This window comes from Pyrgilauda ruficollis, unplaced genomic scaffold (genome assembly GCF_017590135.1).
Source record: "Pyrgilauda ruficollis isolate IOZ18807 unplaced genomic scaffold, ASM1759013v1 scaffold8, whole genome shotgun sequence".
Lineage (NCBI taxonomy): Eukaryota > Metazoa > Chordata > Aves > Passeriformes > Passeridae > Pyrgilauda > Pyrgilauda ruficollis.
Genome location: NW_024529932.1, coordinates 13569832 through 13596510, shown reverse-complemented (window position 1 = coordinate 13596510; position 26679 = coordinate 13569832). Strand labels below are relative to the sequence as shown.

The following is a 26679-nucleotide window of genomic DNA, read 5'->3' as shown; positions in this document are numbered from 1 at the left end:
GTTATCTGAAGTGCCAGGTAGACAGAACTATGTATTTATAACTGAAAGCATAAAATGGATTATACGGGAAAAATGTGGTGTGTAGGAGAGAGAGTAGAAAGCAAAGATTACTTTAGGTACTTGGAATGAATCTTTCATCAGAGCCCTAGAGTGAAAATCCAAATATTTAAAAGGTAGTGTGGATTGAGGCCAATAACAACAGTTTATTGGTTCTAGTGGTCTTGAATTAATCTTAATGCAGAAAGAGAATTTCCAATAAATTAATCTTAAAATAGCAAAAAACAACCCAGCACGATGGCTTATTTTATAGGAGATAAATAATAGGAAGGAAAGCTTTTCTTCTGATAAGATGACAAGTACAGAATGATCCTTAAGATACCTTTATGTACAATACTTTGATTAAACAGCCTAAATATTTATGGAAATGATAGGCAGTGGGACTTCCATGCTGTTTTATTTCCAGATGAATGATATTTGAGTCATCAAAATAAGAATAATAAATAAGGGTGTTTTTTTGCAAGATTAATTTAAGCTGTTAGGTGACTACTACACCATTCATGGGTGGGTCTGAGTGACTATGGTGGTGTGATTTTTCAGGGTAGGTTCTTCATCAGACAAAAATATCTTAAGTGGAAGTTTATAAAAATACCTTTGTCCAGTGATTCTCACAAAACACATTGTTTTCTCACAAAGCAATGTTTCATAGGTCTTTGTAAGCTTTATCTTCCCTCAGAATTCACAACTGTGCAGCATATGCACAAGGATTTGGGAGGTGGCAGTAGAGGTTGATTTAGATGCTTTAGTTTGTCCCTGTCTCTGGCATCAATGAGGAATGAGAGAACTGGTTAAAAACCAAAAAATTAAGGGAAAAAAGTCTTTCTGATAGTTTCCCCCCAAACCCCTTTTTGTTGTCCTCAAAAATGTCTTGCTGGTTTTACTCATGGAGAGCAATCACAGGTTTTCACAGCAGTGATATTGAAAGTATTTTTCTCAGTATTTGGAATAACTGCAGTTCAAATACAAGGGGTGGTTCATGGCTCAGAGAATACATATTGCAGTCAGGTTTATTGCAAACCTAGCCAGGAATTGCAAACTGAGGACACCCAGCTCAGTCTTGAAGGTTTTTGTAAGGGTAACATGTCTTAGGGAGGTCAGGAAAGTCTTCTCCTCCCCCATATCTCAAAACTTTCTTTCTGCATGCTTGCTGGGAGACGATTAGCTTTGAAAAACATTGCTGGAAGCACTTACCTCTTATTTTTGCTCCCAGTCTGGGGAAGGTTTCATCAAGAAAGCTTTTTCATCTGTGCAGGTTCTCTTTATCTTATGAATATTTCAGCAGAATCTGTGCAAAAGAAAGAGGCTTTTTAGCTGAAGAGCATTCTTTGCTCTTCTGAGCTGCACACCGTCTTCCTATTGTCTGAGCTGTAATTGTTCAGTGCCTCTGTTGTTTAGGGAGCAGGTTGCACACTCAGCACCCTCAGAGTTACAGATCTCTCCTCAGCAGCTCAACTTTTCTGACACAGCTGATTTTTGACTGCAGCAGAGTCCATGATTTCAAAGCCACATTGTCCACAAGATCTCTAGTATGGCAGAGCACATGATTTTGTGGTCATCTTATTTTTGCTAAAATATCCATGTGGTAGAGTATGTTTGTGTGTGTTTGCATAGCTGTGTCTCTAGGGACTGTCTATTAAGGGAAAAGTGCAGAAGAGCCAAAAAGAGAGACTGAGTATCTGGCATGGTGTCTCTAGAGATTCCCTCCTCTTCTATTAACCTTTCCACCACAACCACTTTTGTATTTCTGTTCTTAATTAGAATTTCGAGTGGAGCTATGGAAGGAGCGTATCTATCCCCCAGTTGATTCCTCCATCTGATTTGGCATCCAGAAATACGTTTCTTAGGAATTAATTATAATTGCTTTTGATGGAAAGCCAACTTTTTTCTTGTGTTAACTGTTAATTCTTAGCTTGTTTAACATGTGATTAAGTAACGATGATAAGCCTGAGTGCAGGCTCTCCCTGTGCTTGTGATTTGAGTGGTTGTGTTTTGTGTTCCAGGCTCAGTGTGGCTTGGTGGCTGTGGCAAGTTAGTGGTCAGCATGGAGACGTGTGTTTTGGAGGATTGAAGACAAGACTGTGAGAGGTTTTTAGAGCTGGAGGAGCTGAGAGGTTGATTAATGAAAAGTTGAAACTACTATTTTTAGGACTGCCTGGCTCATTTTCAGTTCACTCCATAGCATGCCTCTCCCCAGCTGTATTCAGGGTAGGAAAGTTTAATGCTGTGCTCACTTCTTGACAGCTACACATGGCTGATGTGGAGACATGAGCACCTCGTTTCTTGTGGGATTTCTCTGTCCTAGGGACAATGAGTAGCACCCAACTCCTGGGTTGGAGAAGCCTATTGCTGTAGCCTCTGCTTCATCATGACAGGATCACATAGCTGTGGGGTTTTTTTGTTTTTCTGCTTCTTCCTTTACGACAGTAACCCCTCATGCTTGTGACTTATATTTTTATTCCTTCTCCTTCTCATGACAGCCAAAGATGTTATACGGATTCTTCAAGTCAGGTTAAAATATCTTTCAGACACTTTATAACTATGCTGCTGGAATTATTTGTGACTGTCAGTGAAGAGCATTTACTGGGTTATTTTATTCTGAAAACTGACTTTGTAAAAGGAGACCTGTAACTGTCCAAGCACATTTCTTTGTCAGAATCACTGAGCTTAAGGTTGGGAAGTGCTTATCCTCCTGCCAGCCTTAAACCCCGTCTCAGTGCCAATCAATACGAGGATTGGTTTCAGTTGAGACAGACAGTTTGACAAAGTAGTGATGGTTGTGAGTAGACAGAGGCTTTTCTCTAGCTCAGTCAGCAAAGCTGCATGTAAGCTTTACATCAGAGAAGGTAGGTTCCCCTCACCAGCCTTATCATAAATGGGATAAAAGTAGGTAGGTGTCCTGTTTATAGCAAACACTCATTTGCGCTATTAATTTAGGCAATGGGATTTCTAGAGACACCTTGCAGTGCAGCATGAAATGCGGGAGTCCCAGAAATGCTGTGAGGGTAGGTGCTTTGTGCATGTGTAAATGGCAGGTCCTAAGGAGGAGATGCTGCTGGGGAGCAGGCATTGAGGGGGGAATGCTGCACGCCTGACTCCGACAGGCGAGCAGTGTTTGCCAAAAGCTCCGGCACAACTAGACAGCTGCAATTCCACCAGGGCTTGGAGAGGGGCAGTGAGGGGGTGAGGGATTGTCACTTTGACTACCACCCTTTCAGTCCAATGGGATTTCTTTTCTGCTAGGCATGAACCTATCCCGTTTTATGTCCTAGTCGCTAAGCAGCCAAGGGAAGAGCCAGTACATAAAGAAGAGATGTAAATGAGTAGGGAAATAAAAGAGGTTTTTAGACTTGTTTAGCAGCTTCCAGGGAAGCCATGAAGTTAAGAATGCTTTCAGATTGCCTTGCATGATCAGCCATGCAAAAAAGGATTAAAATTATGGATTCTGAATAAAATAAGTATTCTTAGTAATTATTAATTCTCTAAACTTCATCTTCTCACTGAGAAATTTTGTCTGGGGTGCCTGGGATCATCCTCAGCTTCATCCCTGACCTGAGACCTCCTGAACCTGAGATAGAGATACAGATAGCAGGTTTTTTGGTCATGTTGCTAGGGGGTTGTGCCTAGTTTTTCTGAAAGAGGATGGTGGTTTTTATTAACTTTTAACCTATCCAGGCAAGAAGTGTGCTTTTAGTGGAATAGGTGAGGCCTGGGAATGGTGAGCTGTGCAGTGCTACCATCCATAGCAGGTGATGAGATTGCCAGGAGTGTTGTGGGGACTTTGAGTCCAGCAGAAAATGTGAGATAAGATCTGGTAATATTAGATAATGTATGAAAATAGCCATATTCCATGAGACCAAACTCAAGAGATGTTTTACTGTGGTTGGTAGCACATACATAGGCAGGAATCCATGGGTTGTCTTGAGTCTGTTCTAGCTATAAAGGGTAAGACAAGGACCACATTGAAGGAGGTAAGTTTACGGTATTGCAGATATTTGTGCTTTTACAGTAATGTTTGAGAGATGGTTAGAAAACCATGCAAAATTACTGGAACCAGGATGTGACTAATTGCTAAATCCCATTAAATGGAAGTGGATTGATTTTTGTGATCAGCAACCTGAACTACCTAAGTATTTGCATAACTTTGCAGGGTATCTTCAAGGCAGTGAGAAAGAGAATTGAAAACATCCTTTTTTGTTCCCAATTTAGGCATTTGACATTTTTATCTGCATGCAGCAGATTAGCAGAGGAAGGGTGTGCAGGGCAGCACTTGCTTCCTTCTGCCTGTGCTGGGGACAGCATCCCTGGTGCACCCTCGGGGCCCCTCCAATATCGACTCTCCTGGCAATTGCTGTATCTGCTGTGCACACTCTGTTAGATGCCTCATTTGCACGTGTGCTGCTGGTTTATTTATTGTGGTGTAATTGCTTGCTGTGTTTGTACTGTTTTTCAAAGCTCTAGTAAATGATCCCTCTCCACTCAGTCTGCCACGGTAAATACCTATTCCAGTGTATTGCCTCTCACCTTGAATGTTCTCTCTCTCTCACCAAAGCAATTTGATTCCTGGCTCTGCTTTTCTTGATAATCTTAACTTCAGCCCAGTGAGCCTTCCCCCTTTGGGAAACCTCTCCCTTTTTGTGCTTATCTGTGCTTTACCCAGTACCTAGTATCTCTTCACCCCCCAAAAAGAGAAAAACTTTCTCCTTGTCTTTCTCCCAATTCTGCCTCTTTTTTTTCCCCCCAATTTTACTTCTTCAAAAAAAACCAAAACATGTAAGTGGTCATGATGGTTATATTTCTGTCTGTGGTCCCCATTCCTCTCCATGCAGTGCAAGAGAGACATTATGAAGGAACCCCACATGTAAAATCATGTAAAAGTTACAGTGCTGAGAGCACTGCTGATTCTGTTTTAATAATACTTTTAGCTTTGTCACATCATGCCTCTTCTGGATGACCAAACTTTGGTCCCACAGCTCTCTTCTGACATCTAACCTGGGAAATCTCTGTTAGTTTTTTCTCCTTTCCCATCATGTCTCTCTTTCCTGTCGGATTTCTGCTCTGGTGACATACTTTACTTCACCACCCTTACACTGGGTTGAATTTCATTTGCAATCAGATATCTAGCACATCCCTTCAAGTTCCTCAAGGTGAGGGATTTTCTTAGCTTCTTCTGTCTTTTCCTTGTATTTGAATCTAAGGTATAGGTCACTAGGTACTAGTCAGGTCACTAATAACTCTTCCCTTCATCCCTCATCTCATACCCAACATCTTCATCTCTTCCTGTTTGGATTTCGGAGTCTGGTGTTCTCCTGGTTTGCAGTTTACATTTCCAACTCCCTTCATCATTCCTTATTGCCAAACCTCCTGTCATAATACTCACTGGCATTTTAAATATTCTCCTTTTCTAAAAGTTTTTTAAATGGTTTTACTCCTATGTGCTCTCCCTCTGACTATCTTAGCTGCAGCTATCATTTCTATAAGTGACTCCAAAGATCCTTTCAAAGCACACATGATCCAGGACTTGGTGCATCACAGCCTGGCCCCTGTTATTTGCTTTTTTTTATTACAAGAAGTGGGCAAGGTGCATAGGTGTTTTTTGTCAGTGTAGGTACAAAATTTTGCAGAAGGCAGTAGTGTGATTTGATTTTTTTTTTTTTTTGTCTGAAGCACACTTCATGTGAACAGAAAGGTGCGGTAGGGAAAAGATCAGGCTAATTTGCCACTAGGTAGCTGAGCTACAGTGTGCTGTAGTGATGGTTCTCTCTGAAACTGTTTAATAACACAATAGAAGGCGTTTTTGTTCTAATTGTCTGTTGGTGATAAGGAGATCATTTCTCTCAAGTTAATAAATTTTAATTAAAGCTGCACAGACTGATGTAAAAATGGTGTTTTACTCGTAGTCATTGTCAGATCTAACTCAAGGAAAGAAATCTAGCTGGTTGAGATGGGATGGAATTTTTCTTTTGAGTCTCCAAATTCATTACAGAAAAATTGAACTGAGACCTTTGGTGGAGGCTGATACGATGCAATAAGGAATTGCAGTAAAATTAAGAAAAGTCCAACTTTCATTCAGCATCCTCCAGATAGGAGATGCTTTTTATTGGCTCTTTCCTTTGGGAATGTGCTCATTACAGTAACCATCAAAATAGGAATCCTTCATCTGGAGGCACTGCTTATGTTTTCTGTCTGGCTGTTTGGGGAATGAGATCTTTAATTAGTTCCGGATATAAAATATTACACAGAATTTCCCTCCAACTCTTCCTTTGTTGCTGGGGTCAGTAAGTGCAGCTTTGTTGTAATTGTGGTTGTAATGGTGGTGTCCTTGTCTAATCATAACACTCTTTTTCCCCTATAAACTCTGAGGACATATTTTTCTATTCTGTAAATAGCATAAGAAATTGTATCCCAAGGTTGTTAAAAAATATGTCCACTGAAAACAGGGATCTGGTTGACATATATATGATGATATGAGCAGTTGAGAAGTTTTATAGGTGTCCTTACAGGATACTTTTAAAACTATAGGGTGAGATCTGGATTTTTTTTTAAGAGGCACAAGAGATTCAGCATTGATATGACTGGTGTTGGGATTTCATGCAACATTTGCTTAGAGGTTATTGCTGTGGTCTTAATGGAAAATGAGGTAAATAGACTTCTCAGGACTGGTACATGTTATGCCTCTGTGAGTGTAGTAAGTGCAGATGAAAGCGAATCGAAGTCGTTGCTTATTACAGCCTGACAGAGCTTCAGCTAGAGGGGATAGGGAGGTAAGAATACACTGTACCTTGTTTAACCCAGATACTGTATGAATCTGGTTTATATTTTAAAGCAGAACATGTGAAAGTATGCTGTTTCTCTCTGAGATGTTCTGGTACCCCTTTTCCCAAGCTACAGGCTCACACGAGCCTCAGAGTACCAGCTGAGGAAGGAGCAGTGAGAGGGCACAGCTTTTCCTCATGGCCAGGAGCAGCAACCACTGGTGCCTTGGGATAGAAATCCTTTTTTTTAACTCTTTCATGTAAGACCCGTGATGAACAAACCTCGTTCTTCCTGCTCTTGACTTGCTCCTCCTTCAATCCCTAGTGACCTTTATCCACTGTTCTTCGTGCCACCTCACTTAACCCTATTTTCTTTCTTGGCATCCCTTCAATTTCAGTTCTGTCTTTGTGTCCCTGCACAGGGAAAACCCTACAATTCTCCAAGCATATCTGCTGCTGCCAGGCACCCCTTTGCCTTTTCTCCACTACCCAAGCTCCTTATTCCTCCTCTGTGTTCTGGCTGCCTTCATCTTCCCTCTGCCAGCTCTCTCAGAATTTTTGCCCTCTCTACTCCACTGAGATTGCAGTTGACTAAACCCACAAATTATCACTTCTGGCCAAATCCCAAAGCGTCATGCCTGTCCTTGGCCTTGACTAGTTTTCATATTCACTGCAGTTGACCCTTCTATCCCCTTCGATTCACTCTTTTCTCAACAGCTCTTGGCAGCTACAATTACTTCGAAGAATGGCTGGTGTCTCTTATCTCTGAAGTGTGTTGTTCAGCGACTGCCTTGGCAGCTGCATCTTCTCCATATCCCCCTCTTCTTAACATTTAGCAGGGCTGCAGCTTCAGTTGCTTTCCTTCTCTCTTTTCCTGGTCCCAATCACTTAGAAATTTCACATTTTTTATTGCACCAGCTTTCCCCGTCCATGCTGGCTGATCAGAAGTAATACCCTTCAACGTAGAAATTTCCATTCCGGTTGGAATGAAAATTGCTGTCTATTCCCAGACACCCCCTGCTAGTTCATTTGCAAGTTGCTGCAATCAGCTTGTGTATTATCCCTTCATGAAATTCCTATTTCTTTCATCATGAGGGTGGGGAGTGGGGGGAGCAAAACCCGACTCTTTCTCTTTGGCTGAGAATAAATAGGTCATTAGGGGTTACTGTAGGATTTTCCTTCTGCAGCACTTCCAGATGCCTTTGTGTGCAAAGTCTTACAGTAGAGATTTTTAGGAAGAAAGATAAGTTCCAAGCAAGATGGACATCAAGCTTGTGCAAGAAAGAAGGCAAAGACTAAAAAAATTGCTAATGAGATTTATTATAGTACTGAGGTGGAGCACTTCCAGAAATGTCATCACACATGTGTAGGTTACATTCACTGGTAGGGTTAAACCATGTATGTGAAATGTTGCTGGTATAAAAAATCGTGTAAAAGATGACAGAACTGAGTCCATGAACTGTGCCCCTGCTCTGTTTTCAGGAGCCCACAGTATTCAGAAAATGGGACCATCTGAAGTTCTTCTTAAATACTTTATTTTGCCAAGGGTTCACCTCCATGGTGTTACTTACAGACTTCCAGCAATTCTCAGAATCTAATCATTTTACTGCTGTGGTAACAACGCATATTGTAGAGATTGTTGGATAATAATGACAATAAAAAGTAATTTCAGCATTGTGTTCAATATATGAATGGCTGTAATGTAGTAGCTTAATATTGCTTCTCTGCTGGAAACCATGTAAATGCCTGATTATGTATACCTATTATAAACCCCTGGAATTATTTATAGCAGAAATAAAAACAAAGCATCTGTTTGTCACTGGGGAAAACACTCCCTGCACTGTGCTATAATAGGCCATCCATGTATTGAGATTTCTGCCGTCCCCAGTCCTTTAATCACCTGAGTTAATAGCCTGCACCATTAGACTGCGTGAGCTGGAGGGAGGCTTTCCCTCCACAGAGCAATGCTGTGCGGGGAGGCGTGTTTGTCCACTTTCGTAAAACTTGATCCAGTTTTGCCCACTGAGCAGCTGAACATGTGTTGTAGTAAATTTGCACAGTCAGTCAGTTAAACTGAAGATGCACTGGTTAATAATGTGGGAATTTTGTATGGTTCTTATGTTCAGCCGGGATGTCAGTGCCAAAGTTAGTAATGTGTGTGCGTGTTTGTTTTGCCTTTTTTAGGGTTGTTTTGTCTGGCTGTTGTAAGAATTAGCAGATGTTTCATTTGATTCATGATGCTGGATGTCACGTCCTGGAACTAGTGTTTTAATTAGGTGGCACCAGATGCTAGTTTGGTAGTGAGTGAGTAGAGAGAGGCACGCTCATGCTGGGAATGCCAATGTCATTGCAATACCATTGCTTCTTCCCCTCTCATCCTCAAAGTGGTGCCTTCTGCAGTGAACATCCCAAGTCTCTCCTCATTCTCAGCCTCTGCTTTACTTCAGGTTGTGCCTTCAAGTCCCTTGCAAGGAACATTCCTTCAGAGCTTGGTTTGCATGCCTCAGTGCATTGCTGACCAGAGAGAGTAATGCTTTCGTGTCTTCCCAGGATCTTCTCTGGCAGCGTTTGGGATCAGAAACCTTGATACCGCAGTTCCTCTTGGCATTACAAATTGAGATTAAAGGAAATTCTCTGCTACCTTTCAGTGGCATGGTCCAGTTCCAATTAACAGTTCCAGAGATCCTTTCAGCCAGCTTGTTCCTGTGACAGCAGCTATTCGGATATGAGCTTTTGAGTGTCACTTTGGGCATACAGGCAGTGGGTGACATAGCCTTGAGGTAGGATTCATTGTGGCCATGACATATCTAGATACAAGGAGACAGCAGCTGTAATTCCAGCATTCTGTGTATCTTATAAATGGCTGTAATATAAAGTTTAATATTCTCCTCAGCTGGGAGCCATCTAGATACCTGATTGTTGTTCTGTGTGGAAATGGCACCTGTACATAGCAAAATACTCCTCGATTCTCTCTGGGGAGACTCTACTGCAAAATGGAGAAGTTTGCCTGACACCTTCTTTCAAAAAGTAATAGCAGCCCATATTTCTTGCCCCTGACTGCCTCTAGACATTCCTTGAAATGCTGCAACCTCATTACATACCCTTTTCAACTTTGGACTGACCTGGGAGTGTCTGGGGAGATGCTTGGAACTCACTCACACAGCAGCATGGCTGTGCTGCTGCTGGGCAGCCTTTGGGCACCGCCAGCCTGCTGCTGTCCAGTTAGCCTGCTCCTGGCCTGGCTGGCACCAGTATCAGTCTGTCAGTACCAAGCATTGACCTGGAATTAAAGGCATTTGGCTGTGTCAGCACCGTTTGCAGTTTGCACGTGTTGGGAAGGATGAAGGTTTGACAAGAAAGTTTAATAGATATGTATGCTTGGCAGAAAGATCTCTGAATGTAGAACCTGAGAACGAAATAAAGATGGAAGCAAATTTTGATATAGAAGAAAAGAATTGCTGAGCCAGTCTTACTGGAAAACTAAGAAGGCAAAGGGTATGTTAGTTAGAAGGGGTTTTTATGGCTTAGAGCAAAGGACAAACCCACCTCAAACAGGAAGATGTCTTTACCAAGTAAAAAATATAAGTTAGTTAGAAGGGGTTTTTATGGCTTAGAGCAAAGGACAAACCCACCTCAAACAGGAAGATGCCTTTACCAAGTAAAAAAGATAACACAGGCAAACAAGACTGCTGATTTTGCAAGTGGAAAAAAGGTCTCAGAATTTTTCACTGCAAGAAAAGTGAGAAACAACGTCTAGCTTAAGCTGTAACATACTAACTTTTAGTGATTGGAGAATAGTAACATAAATATGGTATATATTATAATCTATATGGTAATTGTAGTAGTTATGATAGGCTATTGGTAAAAGTTAAGATTTTCAGCAAAGAAAAATCTCTAATGTAATGAAACCTAAACTAAAGGGTCTTCAGGCTTGTCTGTAGCTGGAGCTGACAGCTGTGGGCGCAGGCTCTGACACCCACGACCCTGGACAGCTGTAACATCTTGGATACAATAAACTGCATTTTGAAGAGCCGCCTGGAGTCCTGCATCTCTTACTCAGGTTCTTACTCGCACCCCTGGAGTGTGAGGTAGGAGTGTGCTCCACTCAGGCATTTTGGCTGTGGAGCTTTCCAGCCTAGTCCCTGATATGATGGTTTTGAATAACAAATTTTCCTCTTGTTCGCATTGAGGATCTCAGCGAATTTGTGTTTTACTTAGTATCACTGGTGCAAACATTTAATAGTTTAGAATAAGTACGAAGTGATTAATCTATTTATTTTGAGAGGTTGAATGCCTGACCACAGTATGTTTTCTTACATTTTACAATTTAATAGTAGCCTGGGGTGCTGTATTAATTTTGCTTTACTGCTCCAAGAGGCTAAGATATGGCTGTTTGGTTCTCTCGTGCTTTAGCTTAGCAGTGTTCTGTGAGGTTATGATGACTGCTTGGTAGCTGGAGCTTTACTCTTTCCCTTCTGTTGTACTTCTGACTGATGCTGGGCTCACCCTCCGTTAAATAGGTGCAGAAGCACCTGGCTGCTGGTAGTTTATTAATGTTTGTCAAGAGCTCCTGAAGTGATGTTGTCTAAAGTCTAACTATTTTCTAAAGAATGCCATCCTTCAAAAATTCCTGTACATTGGGTCTTGAGGGAGAGAGTTTGACTGCAAACCATCACATTTAAAACTGAAAGTGAAAAAAAGCTGCTTTATGTATTTTCTTCCCACTGGCCCTGCTACCCTGTACCCTCCCAGGGTACAGACAAATATAATTCCACCCTGTAGCAGTAAAAGCAAATAAACCCAAATATATTATTATTTTTATTGGGGTTTTGGTCCTTCACCATAGTATGTTTATAAGATAAACTCAAGTTTAATGGAACAGACTTACCTGTTCTAGAATCAAGTCTTGAACTGCACTTCCCCAAGCAAGCCTTCCTGAAGAAGCCAGTACCTGTCAAGCGTGCTGTCAGAGTTTTAGTGCTCAGCACTGGACAAGTGGACATGTTGCATCTCAATTAAGAATGGAAGATAAATGGAAGGCAGTAAATGGAGGTCATGGGTTAGAAGCATTTAATGGAAGAAATGGAAATGAAAATTGGAAAACAATCTAAGGGATCTTGAGAAGATAAGAGCAAAAGAAACTCAATTAGAGGAAGCCATGCTTCCGCTCTTGGATCAGGGATAATTTCCTGGGTTTTGTTTGATAGGGTTTATTGCTTTCACAGTCAGCAAAGTTGCATTATAAATAAATAATTACATTCTATTTTATGATTTGCTCAAACTGATGCATTTCGAACAGTGAAAATATAATCTCCCTTTCAGAATGGTGTGTAAATAGACAAATAGCCTTTTCGTAAGTGCAGCCTATCAATTAGCCCTAGGCAAAGCCCACACTGGTATTACTGAGTGTTTAAGAAATTAAAGAATAAAATACAAGCATATTTTTAAAAGCTGAAATACTCACAAATCAGATTAAAATGCTAACTGTTTATGAAAGCTTACAATGATAGATTTAACTGCATACAGTGATAGACTTGCACGGCAATCCATGCAGAGAAACATCCTATGCATTTATGTCTGGCCATTTACAGAAAATAAAATCACCTTTCCCTTTCCCCTCTTTTTTTTGGAATATATGTGTCTGTGAATGTATATGTACATGTATTTTTATACATATGATACCTGTCTGTACATATATACAACATTACATCATGGTGATTAAGTGTGATAAAGTGATAGAAGTCGCTGCAGTGCATAATGAGCATATAAATGTTGTGTCCACAGCAAAGTCCTTATTTTCTGTGTCTTATTTCATTAGGACTCATGCTTGTGGTTTCCCTCAAGGGATCACACAGTGTATATTGGTACTGCAACATTTCATTATTTACTTTATCAGGACGCTTACTTGCCTTGTCTCTTTAGGGACCTTAGTTCGCCTCATCATAAAACACTTTAAAATTGAGCTGCTGCATGTATATATTGATGTGCCTGTGTATATACATCACCTGGGGAAGGCAATACTTAACTCCTACAGACTGCCTCTGAGCCTTGTCCTGAATAGCAAGGGAACATCTGGGTGGATGCTGAAGTCTCAGCACCCCTTTAGTGCCAGCCTGCCCACTTTGCTTCCCAGTGATGTGAGTAGAGCAAAACATCTCCTAGAACTGTCAACAGGTAAAGCTGGTAGGAAGTGTCACTCTGGAAGACTCTAATGGCATAAGAGCTGACCTTTATGTCTTACATGAAAGGTTATACTTTGGAGTGCAGCAGCCAGAGCACATTTATGTGCTTCTCTCTCTTCAGAGCCAAAAGGAAGCACCCACAGAGTCACTGGCAAGGTTCCCAGTGATCACGATAGAGTTGTCTGAGTCAAGGCTTTTATTGTACGACTCTCATTTACCACAGTCCCTTGTGTATCTCAGCTTTCTTCTCCCTTCTGTTCCCTTGTCCAATGAAGAATATCCTACCTGTGGAAGATTTGAAAAGATAAATACAAGACTAGTGCTTCCCCAAGATTAAAAAACTGGTGCTTACCACCAGTATACTCCGTCATATTCCCATATACTCTTTGAACCCTGGATTTATTGCCACACAGAGTATGGAGAGTGAAACATAAGTGTAATTATTGTCTGCTTGTGCAGGGTCTGTGCTAGGTTTGATGTTATAACCCCACATCCATTTCCTCTATGAAAGGTAGAAAATTAAACTTCAGACTATCTCAATGATCATGTATAGAGGTACTGCGAGGTTGCTCAGGGGGATTTGGAAAATATCCAGCATGGAAATGAATCCTAGTTACTTCACTTTTTGCAGTCACAGATAGGGCTGTAGGTGAGGTGCCTTCCATAAAAAGCTTGTAGCTGCCTCTAAGACTTTATTATTAGAAAGACACTTAGAAGCATCAGGGGATGCACTTGGCAATTTGTGTAGATATTTATTCCATACTAAGCAAGAGTCAGCTTAATTGTGAGAAGTCTTTGAAGACTGATGGGAGTTTTTGGTAAAAGGTATATGCTGGTAGGGTAGTTACTGGGAAATGAGAAAAGGAGTTTCAAGAGAATTGAGGGGACATCATGCCATATTCACCCAAAATAAGAACATTTAAAAAATCCCCAACAAAACAAACCCCACAGACTTTTAAGGAAGGTGGGTTTTGGCATGATTTGATGGGTATCTGCTTTTCACCTATTTCAGAGGGGCTTGTGGCCCTACTTAGTTAGATCCACAATGACATTGTGAGTGAAAACCTCATGCTAGTGTGGTTTCCCTGCAGAGGTTCAGCATCTATGCAAAAGGTGTCTCATGGGGACTGCTTTGTGGAGGTTAATTTCCCATTAGTGAAATAGGTCTAGGATGTTAAAACCATTCTTGTTTTTAGATGTGCTACCAGACAGTCTTGTGTATGTTCAAAAAGTGAAAATGGATCTCCTGTCCTTTCTGAAGCAAACAAAAGAAATGCTCCTGAGGTTCTCACTGTTGGCAGGTGATCTGAACAAAATTTTGGCCTCCAGGCAACCGTCTTGAATTTTTTTTTGCTGCAGTCATTGAAACTTTTGCCCAGGGCAGAAGCAGCAGTTTGAGGTGTTTTTACATGCTCTGGATAAGAAGGATGAAAGGTGGTGAGTCTCCTGCTCTGCCTCTCTAGAGAAGATAAGCTAGAGTACACCTAAAAGCATGCTTAAAAACTGAAATGCTTTACTTCCGGGCGATTTAAAGCAGTAATACTGATCCAAAACAAGTCTTTTTACATGCTGACTGGGGGAAGATTTTTTTTTTTTTTTTTTTTTACATGCTTACTGTGGAGTACCTTGGTGCCTGGTACACAAAACCAGTGTGTTATGTAGAGAAAAAACTTTCATTTTATCGACCTGAGAAAAGTCCTGAAAATGGGTCCAGATAAAACTTCAGGTGTCAGTGTGTCCATTCTGCATCTCACCGTGAAATGTAAAGTGTCTTCTTTGCAAAACAGAAACATTTTGATGAAGTATATACTGCCCTTACCAGTAAGAGGAAATTACCTGGAAATTTCACTCAGAGAAACAAAGGGACAATTGACTGTTCTCACAAAGCCACAAAGTTGCCTGTCTGAGAGCATCTTGTAATCTGAGACCAGGCTGTTCCCTGTCTGCCATCCCTGCAGTGCCTCCCAGCTGATGCTGTGCCTGGACAGGAGCAGTGGGCATTGCTCCAGGCTCACCAGTGTCACATCCAGCGCTTTTGCTGCTTCTGATGCACATCTCTAAAACAGGTTCTACAGTTTCTTTCATGCCCTCATACCTGAAGCAAGAAAATACCAGGAGCTTCTTTTTTTCATTAAATGTGTTTTCTCCCCATTGTGGTGTTGGCAATGAAGCTGTTGGGATAAAATGACCATGGGAGTGGAGCTGGGCATGTTGGGAGCACTGCAGCAGCCCAGCATCCTGCAGTGAACTTCTTCTTTACCAAGCTCCTTGGAGAAAACAGCTGGACAGTGTTCACAGATGTGTAGTGCTTAAAACCAGACGAAAATCAGATAATTCAATCTCATCCATTTTGTATCTCTGTCTAGTGTATATTACTTTTATACATCTTTACTAAATGATCCTTCTGTAACTAAACCATAGTATATATTTGCCATGAAATATTTCTCCCTCAACAGTTTGTAGCTCTCATTTGCAGATGTCTGAGATTATTCCAGGAATTAATCATCTGTTTAAAAAAAAAAAAGAGTATCAAGCTGATTGCTAATTTTATTTTTCCTGGCTTCAGTTTCCAATCATTAGATGTTGCTCCACCTTATTTTGTTAGATTAAAGAGCCCTTTGCTTCCCAGTAATATTTCCCCATGAACCTTACATGGATTTTTCTAATCAAGTTGCCTCTTCATCTTCTTTTTAATAAGCTTAGCAGATTGAAATCTTAAACTCCCTTACCATAAATCATTGTCTCTGTTCCTCAGACTGTTTTTGGAGGCTTTTTTCATTCATCTTCTCCTACTTTTTTTAACATGCTTTCTAAAATAGACTCCAGAGTCATGCATGGTATGTCTGAGAAAGGAAACATGGACAGGTTAAATGATGCTCCTGTACTGCCTTTGTGCATCACACTCCTCTTTCCTGCTGTGCTCGTGTTCAGGGGCAGCATGGCTATTAAGCCATTTAAGAGGTACTCTTTCTCTCCTTTTTGACTGCTCCTCTGGGTTAATGTTTGGATAGAGAGATAAAGTCAGATTCCAGGGTAATGTTACTTTTTTCATAGGGTTTCTCTTTTGCTGTGGGCCAAGAGAAACAAGTAAGAAGGACAGAGTGGGGGAGTGAGTGGGAAAATGACTCTTTTTTACAGTAAAATATACATACTCTGATTTCAGTGTAATCTATATAACTGGAAAGGGAAAGACATTTTCTAGCTGGACTATCCCAATACTTCCTTGTCTGCTCTGGCCAACCATCCTGGGCCAGCACTGCTTGGGATGCAGGATTACTGCTCTCCAGGGCAGCCTTCCCCAGCAGCCTGGCTCCCCTGCAGAGCTGCCTCTGCTTCCCTCCGCCTCCCTCACTAGTGCTACAAAACACCTGAAGCAGATTGGCACAGATTTTGCAGAAGGGCTCCCAAAGCAATGTCTTGTACTGTAGGGACTACAAAAGATGCAGATCTTTGTGTAGAGGAAGAGGACCCCGTAGAGAAATCCCTTGCCAGGACTTTCATCAGAATCCTTTTGAGCATCCTTTGCCTTTTTTCTCCATCTTTCTTTCTGCTTCATCCTTGCTGCACTTATGATCTTATTTCTAGAATAACCGGGAGCAAGCCCTTCTTTTTAAAATAGCTTCCCAGTCCTGCAGGCAGAGGACACATGGGTCGGACTTTGATCTCTTTATTAATCTACTAAAGAGGATGTGTGAAAAATCTGGGTTACTCTGGGCATTAGCCAGAACCTTTGAGAAAAAAGATGCCCCCATTGAAACAGATTATTATTGAGAATTAATAGCTTTCATCCTTGGTGAGGATTTCTGCTGGTGCCATTCCCACATTTGGTTTGGTTGGGAAGGCTGTGGAGGGCACAAGGCATGCAAGGGTTTTGAAATCCCAGAAGTGCTCAGAGAATAAGGCAGAAGTTGTCATTTGCTGTAGGGACAATCAGATCAAGGGGGAAAAAATACATACAGAGAGGCCATAATAATGAAGAGAGCTCCCAGTATGTAATTCATGTGTGGCTAGAAATGCTGCACCCACAACTGCTTTAAAAAAAAAAAGAAAAAAAGAAAACAAGAAGACATAGTAAGTAGAGTGAAATTATACCATCAACTGTTGTTCTTCTGAATTACATTAAGAATGTATTCCCACAGTAGATCTTCCTGCAAGATTTTTTAAAAGTTTGAGGTATCTGAATTTTACATGGCATCTGCCACAGCCACAAAATTGCACTTTTTGTTTGTATTTCTTGTCCATTTGGCTGACAAGTTGAGCCTGTGCATATCCAGGGAATAGCACAAAGTTCACTCAGTGCATAGGCATTGTATTTTGTTGTGCTTGTGAGACCAAAGGGTAAGGTGGATCTACCACCACTAAAGGGATGCCAGTAGCAGCCCAGATTCCTAAAAGTTGAACAATATGGCTCAAGCCATGCAGGGTGGCAGCAAATCCCTTTTGTCACAGCAGCATCATGGTTTCCCCCGTTGTTCTCAAGCTCTTGGAGCAAGTAGGGAATGGAACGTGGCAGCAGTTCAGTCTTCAGTGGGGCTTCATGACTCCTCAGCCTGGTTTTATTGCTGAGTTTTATTGCATTGTCTGGCAGTGATGGAGTGAGTTAAGCTTCGACAGAGGTTATTCATAAATGAATTTCTTTCCTGTATTTGTGCTTTTGAAGGCAGTTTGTTCCAGAGTTGTCCATTCTGTAATATTTGTTCATCTATATAATATTTCTTATTTTTTCCCCAAGCAAAAGATATTAAAGCAAGATGAATATGGATATTTCTTAAAATAAGTAAAGGGATATGATGGAAGACACAAAAATGGTAATAAAGCCTAGTCAGGTAAAAATGTTGGCACATCTTATTTCATTTAATTCATAAGTGGAAGAAGATAGAGAATTTATTTGACTAAGCCTCTGGTTCAGTGTCGTGATGATATGTTTGGAAAATTGCTCTGAAATTGATGTGCAAGTGACCTTGAAGATGTCGTATTTAAGTGATAGCTCATTCTGATGTGAAGTTGTAAGCCTCCCCCTTGGCCTCAAATAAAGCAGGCAAAGGAACTCAGCTTTGAATTTAAGTAATTTCAAGGTAAAGAGGGAAGAAACTCTCCTCAAAACTCAAAATATAAATAGCCTGGAAGGTCAAGCACCTAATCTGAGAAGTCCTTCTGTTTCAGTGCTATTAAAATGCTGCTTCACTGGGAAGTTTGCCCTTGTGGCAGTAGTCCCCCAGTCCTGGTGTTGGTCTTGAGACACCTGGGAGATGTGATATGACTCCAGAGAAAACTCAGTCCTTATGGTGGGTGGCACTGCCAATTCAGTATGCAGCATTGACCCTTGGAATCACATTGCTCTTATATATATATATATGTGTGTGTGTATATATATGTGTGTGCGTGTACATATATATATACCAATGCCTTAATAAATATCAGTGTGTTCATATATGATTATTAAAAAAACAAAATACATTTTAAAATAATTATTTTTGTTTGAGAGGGCAGTGGCTAGACCTGAACTTGACTATTGCTTTTAGTTTGTTGAACTTCCCCTCTACCTGTAGTAAATTAGGTTACTTTGATGTTTTCCAGCCTGAGGCAGGGCTGGCCAGGATTCCTGCTCAGGCAGGACACCCTTCCCAGCCTGGTGTTGAGGTCCTGCCAATTTAAGCTGTGCTGATGGGCTGTACCTGATTTAATAGCCCTGACAGAACACAACTGCAGCTGCACTTTGTGTTTAAGTCACCTGAGTATCCCTTCCTCACTTTGGCTGGACCAACACCTCAGAGGTCAGAAGAATCACAGAATCATTAAGGTTGGAAAAGACCATCAGCTCCAGGCGTTAAAATTTGGGAGTTTCCATATGCAGCTGAGCTGGATTTCAATCCAGCTGGCTGTGTTTGATCTAAAGCATTGCCTGGTGCTGGTTTCCTCTGTGAGCAGGAGTGGTTTACAGCCCCTCTGTGCTCTGGTGCTCTGCTCACAGCAGCAGCAGTGCTCCCTCCTTTGGGAAGAGCCAACAACTTGAACTTGCCTCTGGAACACATGGTGGCGTGTCGTGTCCAGCCTGAGTTGTAAACTGTATGTTATTTACCTACTTATCTATTGAATGCAGATATATTGAATTTATTGACACGGTGAATGTCCTTGCCACAATTCTGGCTGGTTGTGATGTTCATGATATTGTGTGTAATATCATGGTAAAAGGTTTCTTTGCAGACTAATTTGGTGGTGTTGGAAATAGCATTGCTGAGGATTGGCTTTCTAATTCTCTTTTACTGCTCTGGGAACTCAGATGTGATATTCACCACAGAAACTGCACTTTGAGGTAACAGTAAATTTGTACATTCAAAACATCAGTAAAAAAGAGAAAATCAGAAGTTAAGCCCTAGACAGGAATGTAACCTGCCTTTCCTTATCTGATGAGAGCGGTTTATGATGTATATTTTGTATTTCAACCAGACATTAGAATATTAGGAAGTTGTAGGTATGTATATCCTCACAAAGTTAATATTGCTTTTGGACTCATTCCTGGGCATGATCTAATCTCCATTTTAGTCAGCGGAGATGTTTCTTCTTGCTTCAATAGGAATTGGGTTTGTGTTTTAATATGCAGTAAAGCCTGCAAAATTTGTGCAATAAAATAAAAACAGGAGGGCACACTTTGCGCAGTGGGGGGCCTTAAATGAAGGCCTTGAAATAGCGTTTAATCACTAGAGTAAGGAGGCAGATTTTCAAAGCTGCCGGCTGTGAGCCGTGGGGGGGATGAGCGATAGGTCTCCTTCATGCTTGGGTTGAGTTTGTGGCTGATGTGATACCGCTGCCCGCATTCAGAACTGGCCCTGGTTATTTGTGGCTTGAGAAGACTTTGAAAAGGGGTCAATATAATCTATGGTTTATTCTGATTCCCACTGGCTTCAGTGGCCCCAGTGTTCTGAATCGGTCTGGCATTGGCACTCCAGTTCATGTCTTTCTTATGCTAAAACTGTTTAATCCTTTGGGTCATATTTACAATTTACTCTTTAATAAATAAAATATCTCCCAGAAGATGTATGCACTCTGCTTTCATGCACACAGAACTGTTCTATGTGAAGGACCTAAATAAAAAAATAAAAAATTGGTTAGGTATAATATTAGTTTTCTTGAAATCATAAATGTTCTTCCTTAATTAGGTGTGAAATTCCTGTCTGCAAATCATGACATTTTGGTTGATTTTACATTCACTGGTTTGATGAATAATGGGTTTGCAACATTTTTTAAACTCTTCCTGCCTACAATAGCTCTTCGCTAAGTGTCCTTCAAAAATCTCATCTTTGCTCAATGCAAGGAATCTGAATTAGCTCTGACATTTGCATTTGCACTCAAAAATCTTTCCATGGCTCCCCTGTGTGCTGATGTGTGAGGGAAGGATCCAGGCGGATCTTGGGGATAGGAGCATGGGTAGGTGGATGTAAAGCCTTCATCTTGGTACAGCTGGATGAGGTATGTAAGTTCTTTTTTCCCCCCTTTGTATTTTAGACAGAAAAAAAAAATTAAAAACTCAATATTCAACTGTTTTCTTCTCAAGCTACTTTTATTTATTACTTCTTTCCCAGCAAGGCAATGTAAACGAGGACCTTTGGCTGACAGCTTGGTGACAACTAAGGTGTTGTGTTTACTTCCAGGAGACTCACAGAGTCTTTGATAAAGGATCATGAATAAATAGTAGCATTTTGGAATCAGTGATTTTTCTTTTTCTTCCTTTGAGGGATGTAACAGCCCTGAGTGCTTCACTGTTAGTCGGCATTCCTGACGGCCTCATTTTGTCATTTTAATTTGGGGACAAACCAGCTTCTGCTTTGTAGCTGGTTTGCACTGAGCCCCTTTGTTTGGAAGCTGGAGGAGGGAGAGGCAGATAGGGGCTCTGGAAATGTTTTTTTCTAGGATTTCATGGCAGAAGCTGACATGGCCCTTGGACAAATGGAGAGAGTTTGCTGGTATCCTGGGGTCTGGAGTCAGGAAGGTGCATGTGGTACCCTTAGTGCTGCAGTCACCCTGAAGGTTACAGATTTTTATAATGACTTTAACCCCTAAACCTTGCATTTGCACTAGCAAGGAACTGGCTTTGGGTGGGAATGGGCATATTGCATTCTGGTAGCTGGGAGTGTCTGTGAGTGTGTCACTTCCATCCTGTGCTGCAGTTTGTGATGAGGCCATATTCTGCCTTTCCTGCCTCCCGCTCCTCCTGTCCGCCTCTACGGCTGCTCCTGGGCCAGGCTCTGGAAATAAGTGAGCCATTCACCTTATCTAACTTTTCCTGATTTCCCAGTCTGAGATGTACAAATGTGCAATTAGCTCATACTCCTGGAAAAAGGGTTGAGGAAAATAAGAAACATCTTTTGTCACTGAGACTCTTCTGAATTGATAGCTGATGCACTGTGTCGCCCTACAAAACTACTGCAGTATTTTGAAAAGGAGACAACTAAATGTTTTTATGTGGCATTTCTGTGTGATAGTTTTTGGAAGAGTAGCAGATACATCATAGTCAGTCTTCTTTCCCCATATTTCTTGTTCATTGTTTACTGAGTGTATTCCTACTTCTACTGGCAACTTTTATAACATGGGCTACTGACTCACTCAGCAAAATCACGTTCTACATTACTTTCTGCACCTAAGCCAATAACTTGGGTAGAAGAATAGGTTCTATTGTCTTGTCTCAGTACCAAGGTGCCAGATGATGGGAGATTCTGGCCTGTCCCTGACAAGCAGTTGCTCCTGCTGGATGTCCTCCTTGCTGAATATTTGCACTCTCCTTTTTCTGCCGTTGACTTCCAGCCATCAGACCTCAGTTTGCTTTTCTCAGCTAGATTAAAGAGCTTTGTTACTCTCTTTTGACTTTTCCATGAACAGCTTCTTAAAGACCACCAAGTTGTCTTTTAATCTTGACTTGAAAAAACTAAACAGAATTGAACTCCTTTCAATGTTTGTGCTATTGAGAGTATTCATGAAGGATGATCTGACTTTTAGGAGGAACGTATGTGTGTATCAGATATCCATGGCGATGGGCACCTATGTAAACAGCCAGGCTGACAACTCCAGTAAACATTCTCTTAAAGAGCTGTGGCAGGTCCATCCATCACACTACCTATATACACAGTACTGTCAAATATGTAAAGTAAACAAACAGGGGGCAAAAAAGAGTTTTTTTTTTTTTTTTTTTTTTTTTTTTTTTTTTTTTTGTTTTGTTTTGTTTTGTTTTGTTTTTTTTTTTATTACCCTTCATCCACCGTAATGCTATGTCTCATTTTGTCCAATTGCAGGAGCCATACAGAAAACATTATCCCATTATTTTCTCAGGGAAAGAGGGAAAACAAGCCTTAAAGAGAAACAAGCACACAACCTTTGCATTGCTGGCACATTGCCGAGCCCAAGGGCTGCACTTAATTTACATTTAAATGTGCTGAGTATTTTATTCAGCAACTAATGCACTCTGTTGTTATTTTTCACTTACAGTGTTTGTAATGCACGTGGTGGTTGGCAAATTGCATGGGGCATATGTACTTGGAGGAGTGCAGTGACACTGTGTTTGGATTGTTGGCTGGCTATATTTCTGCTTTTAGGATTGATGGCTGGCTTGATTTCTGAGGCTGCCCTGGGCCTCAGGTAGTGCTGGCTCCAGGGATACTGCAAAATCCAGCCGAGGGCGACATAAAGAGCTGGCTCGCAGATGTGTGGTTGAATTTCAGCTGTCTCATGTAAAAACACTGTAGTGCCTCCATGGTGTAGCATCCCAGTGGATGGGAACATCTGTTTTATCTGTATTGTTCAGAAATGCGTCTGCAAAATCTTGGAACTTTTTGGTTTTTAGTCCTGTTGAAATTTTCATGATTTCTGCAGGTATTTTTCCTTGATTTTTTTAGTTTAGGCATCATTACTTTGTTCATATTTCTCTTTTAATTGGCAAGCAGCTGCAAAGAGTAAACCACAAAAACCCATCCAAGAAAAGCCCTTAGAGCTACTCCCAAAGGCCTCTCCTTCTTTCTGTTCCTATAATAGCAGGAGCTATTACCTGTTAATATCTATGAGCTTTGAAGTAAGTTATGTGTTTTCTGAATTTGTGATTTTATGTAAGGATATTCCCCTCCTTTCTCTCAGCTAAAGTGAGTGAGAGCCTATCTATGGACTGCCCAGGGAATATTTTGCAGCTCCTGATGTCAGCTCTGTCAGCCTCTTTGCATTCATGCCATGGTGATGAAGAAGCAGTGTTGATGACCAAATATCATCATTACTCCTAAGGGTTAACACCTCATGTGAAGCTGGCATTTTACATCCCTCTGGAAGGATGTCATCCACACCTGTGTGGAGTGATCCACTAAATATTTGGGCAGCTTGTGTATTCTTGTGGGTACTACCTTTATATCCGTATGTGGGTGTACAGCAAGGAGGCATTTTGTACAGAATGTTGAAAAGCATGGTAGAAGGTATTCCCAGGATGATGAAAGGATTTCCATGTGGAAAACCTGAAAGTGCATAATAGTCTTCTTATTTATCAAACTGCTGTGTGGTATTGACAGGTGAAACGACAAGACTTACTGAGGAAAAGGAATTAATTGTATCTGGGACCTTTTAATAAATCAAAAGTAAAAGTAAGAACCAGTGTAGCAGACCTGTTGGCAGGAGCTAATGCTTGTTCAATGATCCTTCCCTTCTGAAATACAGAAATGAAAAGTGACTGTTGCCAGGAGTTATAAAATTAAGGAATGACTCAGAAGATAGATTTATTATCACCTCAGTATCAGTGAAATTCAGCTTCATAAACATAGGTTAATCTGCTAAAACCTTGTGTGCTCTCCCTGGGGGAGAACCCTATTTATTTCAAATTTTGTTTAAAGATGTAAAATAATTCTTCTTGTCTTCTGAATAAATCATCATCTCTAGTATCACTAATATTCATCTTTTTTCCCCCTCATTCTTTCCTATGTGGGTTTATTTTACTTATTTATTTCTGTGGGTTGTTATGGGCACTTCTCATCCTTGCAGTGTAATTTCTCTTCTGGACTTGCGGGCTTTTTTCATCACAGTTCACCATATATTTCACCTATGTTTCTACAGAAACTCATTACATAGCACAGATTGCTGCCAACAAGAATATTTAGAATACATTCTGCTTTTGTCCTCCAGTGCTGCCCTGCTCACCTACAATGGGTGAATAATACATCTGAGTCAGAAGGACATGGATCTGAGGTTACTGTGAAACGACCTAAGCCCATACATGACCAGAATCAGTGCTGCTCCTTTCCCCTTCCTCTATTACATGGCTGATCAAATGTTAGGAGTATACTTGTCTGTTCAAAGTAGCATTAAAAGACATTAAAAAAAATCCAAAGCTTGGAAAAAATAATCGTAGTATTAAAAAAAAAAAAGTATCTTATAAGAGAAGAGAAAATACATGTGGCATCTTTGTGACTGTGTGGTTGGGTTCTGTGCTACCTTGAAAACTTTTCTAAGACTTGAAGCTGTCATGGAAACAGTGCAGTCAGATCCTTAAAAAAACCCCAAAGCCAAAAAGACACACATATCTTTTATTAATGCTGACCTTAGAGCAGCTCTGTCCTCAATGATGAACTGATAATTTTGTTCTAAATAGCATCAAACACATCTGAGACTAAATTCAGGTTTCTTGTGTTCATGTTTTGTATCACGGCAGGTTCCAGCCGGGTTTCTTGCAGGCCCTGGGCCTGCTACAGTTTTGCCCTGCAGTTTCTGCATCGTTTGCCGTCTACTAATGACATGATTTGTTGGTTTGCAAACAGTCCTTTTGAGTATTTCTTAAGCTTGAGATCCACTGCATTAGTGTGTCTCTCAAGATTAACAGTTCTGTATTAGGAGATGAAAATGTTCTTGATACATGTGTCATAGAAGTGCTGAGGAAGTGCATTTGCTTATTTTGATGCTGGTGTGATTTTGTGTGTGGTACTGGTGTATTTGGTCCTCTGTGCACTCATGGTCGGTGCTTAAGCCAGTGAAGCTTTGGACTATGCCAATACAAGCAAGTGTTAGAGTGGCAGAGTTTCTGCTTTATCATAGAATCACAGAGTGGTTTGGTTTAGAAGGGACCTGAAGGGTCATCTGGTTCCAAGCAGACACAAACCAGGTGTTCATGTCAGGAGGAGGATGGATTTCGAAAGCCCTTCAGGCAGAAATGAGGTGGGTGGAAGCCCCTCGTGCCAGGACAGTTCAGGCACGGGGCTGGTAATTCAATCCCTCTCTGTGGCTCTGAGCCAGAATCACACCAGCGTCAAAATAAGAAAATGCACTTCCTCACCACTTCTGTGACACATATATTGAGAACATTTTCATCTCCTTATACACAGACAGACTTTCTCTTTTGTTTCTTAGGACCAGGTGGCAAACCAACTGATGTTTTCTTACACCAGTAGGTGAAGTGGCCAAGCCTTTCCTTCCTCTGGGATAAAAAAGGATAGAAATATATTTGTTATATTCATTGTCTAAGGGCTGCTGTTTGAGCTTCTGATTGATTGTTATCCAGGATTTTGGCATTGTGCAATGAGTGAGCTCAATTTTAAATTTACTGTCTATTTTCTGAACTTGGATGGATTCATTTTAAATTGCCTCCTAGGTTTTCTTCTTTAGCAAGGGCACAGGCAGGAACTAGAAAAGAAAAGCCTTTTTTTTTTTTTTTTTTTTTTTTTTTTTTTGTGCAATTCATTGTCAGTGGTTGCATCCCTCCCTACCAAGGTTTATACAAGTTTGCATCACAAGGCAGAAAATGATGGTGTTTCTTCTGTTACTCTGCCAGCTGCAGTTCTAGCAAATAAATGACTGTGGCATTAGGGCATTTATGAACAGCCATCCTTTTACCTTCCCTCTCTCTCAGTTTCTTGGGACAAAGGATTGAGATGTTGAGCTGAGTTCACAAAACAATTCATGATCTCAGGCTTCTGTTTTCATGTGTTGGACAACTTGAATTTTTCTGCGGGTGGAGCCTTTGTCATATGCTGAACACATTTCTGTCGTACAGCCAAATGAAAATAGATGTGATGTCTTATTGATGCTATTTGTGACATCCTCTGCTTGCTGTTTTTCTGCAGGAGTTATCTACACAGCAGATGTTCTTGACCGGGAGACGACCAAATCCTACTGGTTGACGGTGTATGCCACTGATCATGGGGTTGTCCCCCTCTACACTACCATTGAAGTCTACATTGAAGTGGAGGATGTGAATGACAATGCCCCTCTCACCTCTGAGCCTATCTATTACCCAGTTGTCATGGAAAACTCCCCAAAGGATGTATCTGTCATTCAGATCCAAGCCCAGGACCCTGACTCCAGCACTAATGAAAAACTGACTTACCGGATTACAAGTGGAAATCCCCAGAACTTCTTCGTAATCAATCCCAAAACAGGTAACAAAACCCTGTTGCCTCAGGGCAGTGGGAAAATGCAATTTACATATTTATTGGCTTTCACCCCTTCAGGGTGCACTGGTTTGCTTTCCAAACCTCTGTTTTCTGGTGGCTTCTGTGACTGCAACATCTTGTATGTGTCTGAAGCATTCTGCTTTGCATCGGTGTGCGAACGCACTGGCAGATGATGTGCTGCAGATGTGCTGCTGCAGCAGTCACTCTGACCTGGGTCACTGAATCGCTGCTGGCTTCTTCCCTGTGTCTACAGGGGTCAGACTTCGCTGCACTGAGTCGGCA

The 26679-nt window shown here is 41.1% G+C and overlaps 1 protein-coding gene across 2 annotated transcripts in view; it reads left to right on the top strand.

The window, feature by feature from the left end:
* The window catches only part of FAT3 (FAT atypical cadherin 3), a 327081-nt gene that overhangs the window by 91157 nt on the left and 209245 nt on the right, over nt 1-26679 (top strand). For both annotated transcript variants that reach the window (XM_041487251.1, XM_041487250.1), the window contains exon 3: nt 26068-26382. In XM_041487251.1, coding sequence (XP_041343185.1) covers nt 26068-26382 — 315 coding nt within the window. The remainder of the gene's footprint in view (nt 1-26067; nt 26383-26679) is intronic.